Source organism: Crinia signifera, chromosome 8 (genome assembly GCF_055691185.1).
Source record: "Crinia signifera chromosome 8, ASM5569118v1, whole genome shotgun sequence".
Classification (NCBI taxonomy): Eukaryota; Metazoa; Chordata; class Amphibia; order Anura; family Myobatrachidae; genus Crinia; species Crinia signifera.
Genome location: NC_139224.1, coordinates 51,909,615 through 51,923,829, shown reverse-complemented (window position 1 = coordinate 51,923,829; position 14,215 = coordinate 51,909,615). Strand labels below are relative to the sequence as shown.

Genomic DNA, 14,215 nt, shown 5'->3' with positions numbered 1-14,215 from the left:
CCCTATGTATCAATAACATTCTATTGGTACACATGGTCACACCTTTCCAGTGTATATTACACTCAGTGGCTATCATTATCACAATAAGGTCAAAATACTATTGAGCAAAGTGTATGTTTGCTAGGTTGACACACCTAAGATCGACATGCATTGGGCTGACCACTGAAGGTCAACATGGGCTTATGTAGACACCTCAGAAGGTCGACATGGGGTTAGGTCAACAGGGTCATTAGGTCAACGCAAGCATTTGGTTTTTCACTTTTTTTTAAGCCGACATGTGCCGACAGGCGTGGAGTAAGAATTAAATAGTGCCCGAATCATGGCGAGCGCAGTGAGCCATGTGAGGGGATGTGGTGCACCGATAACGTGTCCATGCCGACTATGTTGACATTCTGGACAAAAAAAAGTGAAAAAACAATGTTGACCTTTTGACTGTGGACCTTGCCCATGTCGACCTACTGCTTGTGTTGACTTAATGGCTCCGTCAACATAAGCCCATGTCGACATTCTGAGGTGTCAACCTAAGGACACGTCGACCTTCAGTGATTGACCCAATGTGTCGACCCTATGACCCATACCCATTGAGCATTTAGGGCCTATTCATGTTTGTATGCAATGGCTTGTTATCATACAATGGAGAAATTAATGGTAGGCTGCACAAGTGCTGCGTCTGCAGTCACAATATGCATGTGCTACAGTGACTCTGCGATCTCGCTCTCAATGAGAATTTCGACACAGCGTAATTGACAGGAAGTGACCGTCTGGAGGTGTTAACAGGCTGGGAAAACGCAGACCATCCCTAAGCCCCAATGTCCTTTGTTTGTGCGTGTAGTCTACTAATGCGCATGCAATTGCAATAGAGTTACCGTGAGTGTATCTTTAACATTTCTTGATGTCAGCAGCACTTGCCAACATTAGCAATTCCGTATCCTAGAAAATCCCACTTGCTAATGCATTAGCGTACACACATGAATTAGGCCCTTAGCGCGGACTATAAAATGCAGAATTGTGTGGCTCTTGATCCTGGCTTTTAATAAGGCAGTTATGGTGACAGTCGCTGAATTTCATTACAACACACTGACAGATTTTTCATTTGACACTTTTCCTTCCATTGCCGCATTTACAACTGAAGACTTACCATGATTCTTGGCAATACAAGAACACAGACTCTCTCTTTCTAGTGTGTCAACATTTTCTTCCAGTTTACATTTGTAGCATGGATCCAGCAGGGATCCAATTATCAATTTGCCTCTTTTTTTGATCATTTCTACACACTTGTCAGTTTGAATTCTTATTGGCATACGCCGCATACCGTATATCATGCCTGATTTTTTTTTCTGAGTTTTATCCCCATTAGTTTCCATTATTAATGCATATCAGGAGGAGTTTATTACAAAATTAAGATGACCATGGAAACATGTTACAATGAAGCCTTAACAGCCAAATCATAGGTAACTGGGACCAGGGGGGAACGGGGTGGAAGTTCCACCACCTCTAATGGTGAGGTGGAACATTTTAACCTCCACATTGGCCCTGCACAGTAATTCTCTCCCAAATTAAAGGGGGTGATGTCCCCACAGCACATAGGGTATCAGTATTTTTCATGTACAGTGATACATATCTATTCACTGTATATGGTGAGATGCTGGCAATCACAATACTAGTGCCAGAAGATTGGTGCCGGAATGCCAGCATTGCTGAGGATGCTGGTGCCGAAATCCCATCTGCCAGCATTACGAACTAAAGTATGAGGGGAGGGTAAGCATTAGGCCGGGGGGTTAGGTTTAGGCACTAGAGGAGGATTAGGATTGGGCTGTGGGGGTGCCAGGGGGCAGAAATTAAAGGCTGCAGAGAGGGAGCCTTAGGTGGGGGAAGATAGGCTGCAGGGGGGGGGGGGGGTGTTAGAGAAGCAGAGGGAGGTTAAATATACTTACCAGAGCCCGGTCGGTATTCCCTCCTTCTAGATGCTGATGACGGGATTGATCTCATGTACCCAGGAGAATATCAGGATTTGCATCTACTACAGGGTTGCCTACCCTCCCGGAATGGCCGGGAGTCTCTCGAAAATCGGGTCATTTAAATCCGCGGGTCTCAGAGAAGGGGGCGGAGCTAAAATGGCAAAATCGCGTCATTTTAGCCCCGCCCCTCAACGGAGATCCGTGAATTTAACTGTTTAACATAATGGGGCGGGGCTTAGTGATGTCGCGCTCAAGACCCGATTTTCCATAGGGAACAATGTTAAATTATTATTATTATTATTATTTTATTTATAAGGCGCCACAAGTGTTTCGCAGCGCCGTACAAAGGAACAATACAGGGAGACAAAACTTGGCATAACATTGAATAAATAACAAAAATACAGTACAAATAAAGAGCACCACAGTTCAATACACATTACAGCTTAAATGTAAGTAGTGAGGACCCAATCAACATACAACTAGAGGCTTGAGGCCAATGATGGAGATGAGTATGAAGATGGTCACTGAGTGTTGGAGTAAAGGAGAGCTGTGAGTGAAATGTGAAGAGAAGTGGGCTTTGACAACAGGAGGGAAGAGGGCCCTACTCGGAGGAGCTTACAATCTAGTGGCCCACAGAGGCCAAATAGGCACCCTAAAGTGTGAAATGGCCCCCCCAATTGTTAACGCCACCCCACGATCAACGTCAACCCGAAGCGTGGCGAGCGCAGCGAGCCCACGAGGGGTGGCGGTACGCGTCCTCCGACCTTTTCATACCCCCACTATCCACGTTGGCGTGGAGTTGAGAATAGAAAGTGTGGCGAGCGCAGCGAGCCACCGAGCCCGAAGCGTGGCGAGCGAGCCCCGCGAGGGGACGCGGACACCTGTGAAGCCCGCGAGGGGACGCGTATACCTGTGAAGGTGTCCGCGTCCCCTCGCGGGGCTCGCTGCGCTCGCCACGCTTCGGGCTCGGTGGCTCGCTGTGCTCGCCACACTTTCTATTCTCAACTCCACGCCGACGTGGATAGTGGGGGTATGAAAAGGTCGGAGGACGCGTACCGCCGCCCCTCGCGGGCTCGCTGCGCTCGCCACGCTTCGGGTTGACGTTGATCGTGGGGTGGCGTTTGGGGGGGCATTTCACACTTCAGGGTGCCTATTTGGCCTCTGTGGGCCATTTAACATTGTTCCCTATGGAAAATCGGGTCAATTGGGACATTTAACATTGTTCCCTATGGGAAATCGGGTCAATTGGGACATTTAACATTGTTCCCTATGGGAAATCGCGGTCATCGCGTCGGTCGCATCGCATGCGATTTTTCAGTGCATGCGATGCCCGCGATGGGTGCCCTTCTAGGTAAAGAGTACCATGATTTCTCCTGCGCTCACAGTTGATGGCGCACATATCTAAATATAATAGCATCCTAGTGAAAAATATACAGTACATCAAAAAGAATCATTGTAACATACAATACAGAGAGCATCCAAATAGACTAAAATAGAAATACAGGAATCTTTCTGGAGACCTGTAGACAATACAGATTGAGTTACCACTAGGTCTTTTTCTTATACAAAATCTTACATCAGAATGGGATGTGTACAGGGTGCCGGCGTTCACAATACCAAATTAATTAAATTGATATAATTCTAAACAAAAAAGTTAAATAAATGAGTATTAAACTTGTATATGTTTCCATATCGTATCAACTAAAAGCCTAAAGGTGAGCTTTAGACACCCCCTACGCATTTGCCAGCTGGTTCACACCTGGGCACATCTGTGGGCACAGTCCCAATGATGCACTAAATTAACCTTTAGATGTTGAAGTATTTAGGATGCTCGTTCCTGGCCGGCCTGTTGACAATGAGCAGTATTTTGTTTGCCTGGAAGAGCATATTACTTGTATTTGTCATTGATTTTATCCAAGGTTATTTTTTGGTAGAATCTAAGTTCCTCATGCATTGCCCAAATATTTGTGGCCAATATCTTGTTTTAGAAAATGTTGTTAGAAAATGTTGTTTTAGAAAATATTAAATAAAAAATAAAAAAATAATATTTGTAAAAAAAATGCCCCCAATAATGCTGTATGGAGGCGTTTTAGCTATTACAACATTACAACTATGTTTGGGGCCTGAGCAATTTAAACCTATAACATAATTTGGAAGGCATTTGACCAATACCAGCAGGTGTGGAACTACATGACCCAGCATCACCAACAATTGCAATCTATTACCATGACATTTACATAAGTTAACCTTGCTAGGATATGTAGTTCCACACCAGCACTATTGTTATGCAAACATTACAAGAGAGCATTACAGTTATAAAACATTGCCATGGTTGATGTAAAGGTACATGAAAATGTGTGACCACTTACCAGCTTGGGGTGGCGTTGCTGGCCAATCCTTGTCCGCCACATGGAGCCCAGGAAGGACCTCTGGTGGGATAATTCCTTTCAGTTTCTTCTCATATGACATATATGTCAAGGGTTGGGTGGTGCCTCCTCCAGTGCGGCTGGCCTCTTTTGTTTTGGTGGCCATCTTGGCTTTGAGTAGTCTTTTGACATTTCTTACGCTTCTTTTGTGGCTGCTAACGGCATTGACTGCGCCAGTGATAGACTCCCACATGGCCCTCTTCTGCTGTGCAGTGGTTGTTGTTTTTCCCCAGCAGCCTGTCAAATACAGGGACTATGGCGCGGACAAGGGCCGTAGGAGAAACGCACCTTACCGCCACTTTGGGTGCGGGCACTTTCTGGCTCCTCCTCCACCTCCTCTGCGGCCATGTCCCCCTCCTCCAGGGCAGCATCACCCTCTTCCTCACCTCCATCTCCCTCCACCTCAGGCCAGTCGCCTCAGAGATGTGGACCTCCTGCAGCTCCTCCTTGGACTATATACTGAACAGGTCCTGTGTGAGTGGACGAGATGGGGAGGCAAGAGGGTCCTCCACCTCCTCCTGCTGTGCCTGCTCCTCCGGGGTCCGGCGTGGCCCAGGCCTTGATGTGGCCATGCTGGCTACCAAAGTGCTTCCTCTCCCTCTCACACTGCTGGGTGTTGGTGTGCCTCTGCTGGCTCTCCCCCTGGCTCCTCTGTTAGTGCTGGCTGTGACTGGCCCCTTTCTGCCTCTGCCACCTGTACTCCCAGACATACCTCCGCTCCGAGACATTCCTCCTCTCCTCTCCATGCACCTTACTACCTTTCTAAGGTCAAAATGGTTCCTGTGCCCCTTTATATAGGGGGTGTGATGCATATTGTAAGGGACTTAGGTGGGCCAATAGGTTAGGGGGTTATTTGGCATGCGGAGGGTGTGTTGTAATTCGCATTCCGGTTGGTCAGAAAATCGCACATGACCTGTGTCGGAAATCACACATTACTGTGTCATAAAATCGCACCACATCGTATCTCTTCACACCTCACCGCACTTTTTGGGTACATTAGCGCATCCCATTAAATAATCGGTTTTGGAAGAAAAAATGCGATTTGAAAAAGTGCGATAAGGTGCGATTTTGAAATGTTTCTAAAACTCGCATCCTATTAAATCTGTCTCCCTATGTTTCTGTGTTTCTATGGTTACTCAGTATAAGCTATATATTGGGACCATGAGATCAGAACTATTAACATGCTATTTCCCCAAACCTATTGCCCAGTTACCACCATTGTTTACATATTTAAATAGGAGCTTTGCAAAAATATTTTGGGGGAGATTCTCTAAACAAGGAATGCGGTAAAAACCCCGTTATCGGGGTTTTTACCGCATTTTGGGATGCTGTAAGCATCCCCCGCCGGGTTAAAATCTGTCGATGCCCCATAGAAGCCAATGGGCTTCTACCGCATCCCTCCGCCGCCCCGCATCGCCCCCTCCCCCCTCACCTGTGTCCGGGCAGCACAACGCAGTGCTGCCCGGACCTGTGACCTCCTCCCTGCACTGATCCTCTTCCGGGTGCAGGGAGGAGGAGAGCCCGGCGCAGCAGCGCCGGGTGTGTGAGGGAGGGGGGAGCCGCCGGGACCTGCTGGGACCCGGCGACTCCCACCGCAAAGGACAACTCTTAGCGCAAGAGCTTTGCCTTAATTATCGCATATGTTACAACATATGCGATAATTAAGTATGCGATGGGCGGCGGAGATTCTTAGAGAATCTCCCCCTTTGTGCTTTAATCATATTGTAGCTACTTGTAATTTCTATTCTCATCAATCAGAAAGCGACGACGCATGCTTGGAATGCGTGTAAACCCGGAGACCCACATGCGCATGCAAAATGCATGTATAACAAATGTAAAATTAATGTAAGCTGGTGTATGTTTTTCGTTGAGTTGTGTCAGCATATGTCGCAAGGCAATTTATTCTATTTTAGTTTGTTTACAGCATTGTAAAACATCATGAACCCTAGAGTGATTGCTAAAATGCTAGTAAAAACATAACAGTGGCATAAATCTCAAGAAAAAATGATAATATGCATATGAATCATTTCCTTCATGGCAACAGGTGCTCTTTAATTGGCTAAGGAGCACTTGGTTAAGGAAAACAGTCCATCGTGTTTAGTCATTCACATTGTGGATATGTGTATTTCCAGAGTGGCATCCTCATTTTGTGTTGGGATTCCCAGCCTGACTCCCTCGCTCATGGACACCTGTCCTGTTTTGGACCCTGACATGTGGCATGGTGACAGCAAGACCTTGCTTATTCAGCATTTGATTTACAATCAGCTCTCTCACCTCCTGCCTCCCCCCTATCTGTCTTGGTGGCAGGTCTCCTGTCCTCCCTCCTGCACATGCTGAAGCAGTATTAATCTTCATATATCCTGATTAGTGACAGACGGCAACACTTACAGCCACATTGATAGATTTATCTGTACAAACTTGTCACCTGTACGTGCAAGCCTATATACGGATATACACAATGTAGATGGATAGCAGTAAATGACATACAGTACAGAGATGGCATGTTATATTATACAGTATAAACAGGAGAGAAAAAAAACACAGCAGCTGTACATATTGTAAGTCATATAGAACGCCACTTCCATTGAAGAATACATTAGATCCTCCAGTATATACACCAATTATTCAGCCTTTCACATTAGCAATAAGAGCATCATTTTTCAGAAAGCACCACTTAGTCAACATATACAAATATCATTTTACATATAGCCAATAAGAGCCTGCTGTGGGAGTGGAATTCTCCTTTCACCTTTCTATCTATCTACCCTTTTACCCATCCCCTTTTTTCCTGTGCTGTTTCTTCCTATGCCCCATGTTATATGTTTCCCATCTGCTGCTTCCATCGTTTTGCTCTTTAATATAACTAATTTTATTGAATTTAAGTCCCCTCCAATACTTCACACTGTTCAATCTTCTCATTTTCTCTTTGTATCTCTCTCATTTCTATTCTTTCCTCTTCCTTCTTTTCTCTATCCTTCTCCCCATCCCTCACACTGGGGTGTGTCCTACCCCACAGTAGCGCACTGCAGAGATGGGATGTGTTGTTGCTATGGAAACCTCCTCTCCTCAGCACCAATTAAACCTGATGCTTCACTGCTGCAAGTCCAGAGATCCATAGACCACACATCACACTCTGCAACACAACATACTAATCACAACAATGCACATGAGATATTGTTTAATGGAACACAGCCACAACTAAATTCTAACACTAGCATATAAAATGTGCATTACACATTTAATGATCATTCTATACACACAGCAGCAAAGCATAAAGAAGCTAGTAATTAAGACACTGTAAATTACATTTTGCCACAACAATCTATTACTGTGTGTGCATATTTTGCACACACAATGTACAGTTCACATATTAGTAGCAATTATTATTTATTATCCCCCCCCCCCCCCAATAAATTCCATTTCATTCCCCTCTGGTAGAAGTGGGTTAAATATACCAACCAATAACCTATTCTCAATTATAAGGCATTTGCTTAGAAAATTCCCAGTGGGCAGCCATATTTAAAGATCCCTTCTGTAAATTATCTTCTGACAGTAATGTTCCTCTGGAGGTAAATCTGACTAGAGGGTGACGTGATAGGGAGCGATATGGGATTAAGATGAAAGGTCCCTCACTCCTCCCTTTCCAGATTCAGCATGAGCTTGGGGCTGCTAAGATGGAAATACAGCCGCCAGGATGCAGAGACTGGTAATAGCTTCACTTATGTTGACTTGAAACGAGAGGGTTAAATTTCATCCCTTTTATCTTGCTTGTTAGCTGGGACTTCAAAGAAGTAATATTTGGCGCCTCATTTGCATACATCAGTTTTAATGAGGACAGATCTCTAGCTAGAATTGAAAGTATGCACATTCTATGTAACAGGCATGCACCATATTTTCAAAGTGCATGATTTTTTTTAAGCCGCCTCCATTTGCCAGAGGGGACTCCACACAGCAGAGGATCACATGCAACTTTGCCTCTTCTCTAAGGGTGGTCTACCTTTCTTTCCTTGAAGATATAATTAAAGTCACTCTGAGCCTGTAATATTCAGTGTAATGTGCAAATTTTAATTGGCATCCCATATATCAACAAGTCTATAACATGTTTCTCGCTCCTTGCACATCAAAAAGACACCAACTTGTAATCCTGCTAAGTTGTCTTTTTTAGCTGCGGAATATGCCTGTAGAGTTCGGGAACAGTGCTGATTTAAGTGTACGATGGAATAGTCACAATTAAGTAATGATATTTTTTCGTCAGTATTATGGTGTTGGATGACCTCTGCTGGTGATAAGTGCTATAGCTGCTGTATATGGTGTATTTTATTTTGAATTTCACAAATACAGCAATACACAATAATTAATACAAACATTCTGCCACAAAATAAAACAACTATAGACCCATTTACACAAATTGGATGGACAGCCATCTAAATACTCTGTATAATACTTCAGTGTATGTTAGTATATTAGTACACAGTGTTGGACTGGGGCTTAAGGGAATATAGGAATCGAGTCCAGAGAGTGACATCATGATGCAACGTGATGTCATGATGCAACGTGATGTCTGCAGCCGCTCCTGCTGCAGAGTTAGTCAATAGGTGATGACTGCCCATTGGCATTAATAAAGTCATTTTGCAGCCTCCGGGTTGGTCAGTAGTGGATGACTGCCCGGTAGCATTTAGTTAGTAAAAGTTTGCATCAGGCCCTTCCCCCCGAAAAAGGGTGGCGGGTCATAAATCACTGGGGCCCATCAGTGAATCCCCAGCTGTCCAGCCCGCGCCTGTTAGTACATGTATGGAACATCCAGTACATGTAGAAACTGAATGATTTTCTTCATGCATTTCCTGTGTATAGTATATTGCAGCGTAGCTTCTTGTGCCGGATAACACTGAAAAAGTAGTACAATCAATTTTTTGTCTCATGTTATAGTTTAATGATTAAACAGTCTTGAGCGCTAAGGCAGCACTGTATTTGGAAACTTGTCTTGCTACAAACTCCAGGTGACTCCTTAATGTGGATTATGTGATAGACGTTACAACACCGATTATAATGTATATTATTTCTACTGAAGTTATCAATTCAGGATGTTGTTAAGGTTTTGCCTGCAACAGCCATTGCTGGAATCTTGCAAAATGTCAATTCTGAGATCTACATGGCCACAAGAAGCTGGTGAATGACCTGGAAGTATATGAGGGCCACGAACAGTGGCTGCTGGGCAGGTCCGAACACTGAGGTAATCCCCTATGCTTTGCCTTGTACAGGGTTCCACATTTTAGCCCTGTGTATAGATTTCACTTGTCCATTTTAGTACAAATATTCTTTATCCTTGTTTAGTGATCCTTCTTGATTGTCAATATTTTCTTCTGGATTGAGACAGTGTCATAGAAAGGATTCCAGGAAATGCTGGATCTAAAGATAGAAAGCTGGTGAGACTTCCTTACAGAAAAAACAAACAAAGTAGAGACATTTGATTGGATAAGAAGTATTAAATCTTCCCAAAAGTGGGGAAGAGGCTCAACCAATTAGATTCATTATATAATTTACATGATACATGATAACTAGAACTTGATTGGTTGCTATGGGCAGCTTCTCCACTTGTCCATTTATGAAATAGATACATCTGCCCCCATGGTTGGTCACCCTTGATGGTTGAGCAACCAATAATCAGATGCAGATTGTGAGGGTTTTAACCATTAATGGCCAGTATAATTGATGGACAGTACAATATTATTAGCAGAGTCCAATGGTTGAACATGAACACATTAGCTAATGCTTTAAAAGCTAGTCTGCTACCTTGTGATTGCCTCCGTGTTTGTGCATGTGTGAGAGAGAAAGAGATGTAGTTTCACTCGCTGCCAACAGATGGCAGTGTTTCGAAGACACAAAAATGGACACTAGACATATATATGGATGTCAACTGTGCAAAACACAAACCATCAATATCTTATTATCGATGGTTTTAGACCCTCGATGGTGAAGCTGCTGATGGTCACAACTCTTCCCAGCAGCAATAATGGAATGTGAATATTATTTATATAATAGTTTATAGTTTTATGGTAAACTTTCCGATGAACAAAAAGGTGAACAAAAAGGTATATCTTGTAATTTCTACAGATATATTTTCTCCAATATATTTACAAACTTTCATCCATTATAAATGAAATACATCAACAAAGAATACTTAATAAAAAAATTACTTTCTTTGCTCTATATTGGGTGACACTGGCAAAATGTTTGGAAAAACTTGGTGTAGAGAAGTATAAGTGCTCTAAATCAGAAGTTGTGTCCATGATAGACCAGCATTCCTTATGCCTACCAATGCATGCCTACCAATGACACTTCTTTCACGAACTGCCATAGAAGTGTGGAGGTTTCCATTTAGTAACAAAAAATGTAAAGAAAGTCCTGTGACTATTAGCTAAGTATTATGAAAACCCCCACACAGTGTTAGTGGTTGTAGGGGTTTAGGGGCCAGAACTGGAGGTAAAGTACAGTAGCTTACAGGTGCTTTCAAGGCTGACCCTCTACTTCAGGCATTGTGAAAATACAAATCCCATCATGCCTTGCCACAGTTTTGCTATTAGGGAATGCTAAAACTATGGCAAAGCAAGCTGGGATGTGTAGTTTTACAACAGCTGGAGGGCCATAGTTTGGACATGCCTGGTCTTGTCCATCCCCATCTGTTCCCAATGCTGGATATTTGGAGAATCAAGTTAGCATTACTGCACAACTTTTGATATGCCCCATAGTAAAAAAAAGCCTCTCTTTAACTGTGGGAAATGTCAGTTTTGTCTTATTATCCCAGTATGCTCCTGTATTTATTAAGGGGTGACCTTGGATAGGTCTTATGGAACAGGCCATTCAGAGGTTTATTGGCTGAGTAAGGTTTCATTAGAGACCAAGCTGGTTTTTCAAAGGACTATGCCAGAGACACTGCAAATCCTCTTACTCTGATGGGAACCTCTTTTTGGCATGAAAACTTTTTGGGTTCTTTCATCCAATTCTGAACTTGAAACCTTGAATTCTAAGAATGGACAAATTAAGGCAGACACCCTAAGGTTGGTCACACAGAGCATAGATACAGTATACAGTATAGCCAACGTCATGGTATCTGTGGGCAGTTATGATGTATATTTATACTTCCCCATATGGTAGGCACATTAGAGCCCTCTCTGATTTGCCATTTAACGACCAGCATGACTAAGTCAGAGCATTTCTATTTGGTCTAGTTACAGCTCCTTGAGTAGTCACAAAAATATCACTGTGATGGTTCATGAGGTGATTATCATTAAGGTACCTGGGTAACCGTTTGTTCAAGGTCAGTTCCCATTCATTGCTCCAACCCACAGTGTTAGACACTGTACAGATGCTAGAATGATATGGTAGTACTGATAATTACAAGTAAAAATTTACTCTCCCATCCACCCTAATGTATAAATCTTCCTGAGATTATATTCAACACCCAGCATAAGAAGGTTTTTCTGACAGAGGGGGTAACATTCTGTCATGGCAGGTTCTAGTGAACTCATTTCTAACTCACAGCAGGACTGTCTTTTTTTGCATGAGGGATCTTGAGACAATTGTTTTGACTTTTGAGCTATCGGGTTGAGATCATTTCAGAGTGGAACAATTCTCCTCATTGTTTGCCCATCGAGCTCCTCATTCTATCCCCTTGCACACATCAGTCTCTTGTTTGATGGTTGATGACAGACACCTTAACACCTTAGTCAAGGGAGATCCTTTCACATTTGCCATTGAATGCTGATAATGGACACCAGCTTCCGAGGTTATCTATCAGTCGTGCTTCAAGCTCACTTTCAGTTTCTATTGCAGGGCCTGATTAAAGGCTCCAGATGCCCTAGACTAATACACATGTTGCTCTCCTTGTGATCCTGCTAAACATATGTGTATGGGTGTTTAGGGGCTCGCCATTCATACTGCCCATGTGGATAGGTGCCGATTTATGTTTTTGCTGGTGGGTGCTCAAGCCAAAATTATAGCGGAGTGGCTTCTTGGGGAAGGGGTGTGGCCACAAAATAATACCAATTTATATTACGCAGCACAGTTGTCTCCAATATTTAAATTACAGCAACATAGTTCCACATACATAAATGCCCCCACAGTGCAGGTACATAAATGCCCCCACAGTGCAGGTACATAAATGCCCCCACAGTGTAGGTACTCCGCGGACAGAATACACTCTTCCCGGCATACTGTTTCCCAGGTGGCGGGTCCGGCAATGTGGGTGCGGCAGCCACAAATTAGCAAGTTAATATGGCGGCCCAGCAGCAGGACTCGGGCCCGTGGGTGCTCATCAATTTCCGTGGGTGCTCGGGCCCTTGAGCACCCACAGAACCGGCACCTATGCCCGTGTGCATGTAACAAAGGTTATATAAATGGCATGTAGGATCTAAAGCTTGTGGCATGTGAAGGAGACTTTGGCTTTAGGCTGCCAAGCCATAGGTGCCGATTCTGTGGGTGCTCAAGGGCCCGAGCACCCACAAAAAATTATGAGCACCCACGGACCTTCTAAGTCCCACTGCCATGACGCATTTACTTGCTGATTGGCGTCCGCAGTACCAGCTCCACCAAACCTGCTGCCTGGGATACGCGAGGCCAGGAGGAGTGTATTGTAAGCTTGCATAAGCCCCTTTCCTTAACCGTGACCCACCAACTGGCGCATGCACACTCGTGCATACAAGATGATGCCTGGCACCATTAGCAGCGCCTGCCTGACACCATCATAACATTGCTGCTCTGGTGAGTAACGACTGCTGGGCAGAGTGGAGTGTGTGTGCTGCTTAATGTGTGTTGCTTTTTTATACACACTGCCCTTTTTTGTGTAGTATGTGTGCTTACAGTGAGCAGTTTTAGTCACTATTATGTGTTGTGTATATAATGTGCAGTATTAGCTATTGCTTATTGTGTGTACATTGTGATTCAGGACCGTTCAGGTCAGCATTTTTCAGGGCCACACCCCCTTTCCAAATGACATGCCCCTTTTCATAAGGCCACACCTCCTTGAGCACCCTCCAGCAAAAACATAAATTGGCAGCCCTGTGCCTAGATGGTCCTGTAGCAAAATGTACTGTACATAAAAGAATGATTCCATCAATAAGTGACAATGGCACAGCCATCTGGCAGTCACATTAAGACATTTACCCCCCGCAGTACATCAGGAAGGTGATAGCATGGTATAAATTAAGCCTTAATTTTATTCCTTGGCTGTAATCTGCAAGGCAGCCTAATCAGCATATTGGCTAATCAGGAAACGTTCTTTGGACACTTAAAGGATTCCAATTGCCAGTCCTAGTGTTAATTTTATTGTTGTACGGCTAATTAAGTGGAAATCACCTCTTGTGCGAATAGCTGTGCACCCAAGTGTGTATGGCTAACACCTCTTCTTCGGAGTGTTACCCAAACATCATTTAAAGGGCAAATACATTTTCCTTTATTTTGTAAGCTATTGAATAAAACTGACCTGAGACTTTGCACCCAGCTCTCTCTCTCTTCATGACTTGTAGCAGACAAGTGATATGATTGGTGGTTTCCTTGCACTTTTTTCCCATCTGCCTGAGTTTTGCAAGCTTTAACAGTTTGTCCTCTTGCATGAAGGTCAAAACAGTACTAGGTACATAAAGACAAGGCAACATTTTTGAGTGATGTTGATAGAGAGCCAAAGCTCTAATTAGATTTATTCTATAGTTAATTTAATGTGTGTCTGATATAGACATACTGACTGTATAACATTTCTGTAACCAAATAATGAAAATACGGTACTTGTTTCCTAGCATGGCACCCACGATATTAAGTTGTATGCCATCTCATCGCATC

At 43.7% G+C, this 14,215-nt stretch overlaps 1 protein-coding gene across 3 annotated transcripts in view; it reads right to left on the bottom strand.

Moving 5' to 3' along the window:
- Window positions 1–6,329: 6,329 nt before the first annotated feature.
- The window catches only part of LOC146026037 (cytohesin-4-like), an 80,589-nt gene continuing 72,703 nt past the window's right edge, over window positions 6,330–14,215 (bottom strand). For 2 of the 3 annotated variants that reach the window (XM_083156359.1, XM_083156358.1), the window contains 2 exons: window positions 13,863–14,008; window positions 6,330–9,790 (listed from right to left, as the gene is read on the bottom strand). In XM_083156359.1, coding sequence (XP_083012485.1) covers window positions 9,712–9,790; window positions 13,863–14,008 — 225 coding nt within the window. In that variant the 3' untranslated portion in view covers window positions 6,330–9,711. The remainder of the gene's footprint in view (window positions 9,791–13,862; window positions 14,009–14,215) is intronic. The other variant, XM_083156360.1, reaches the window with a different exon arrangement.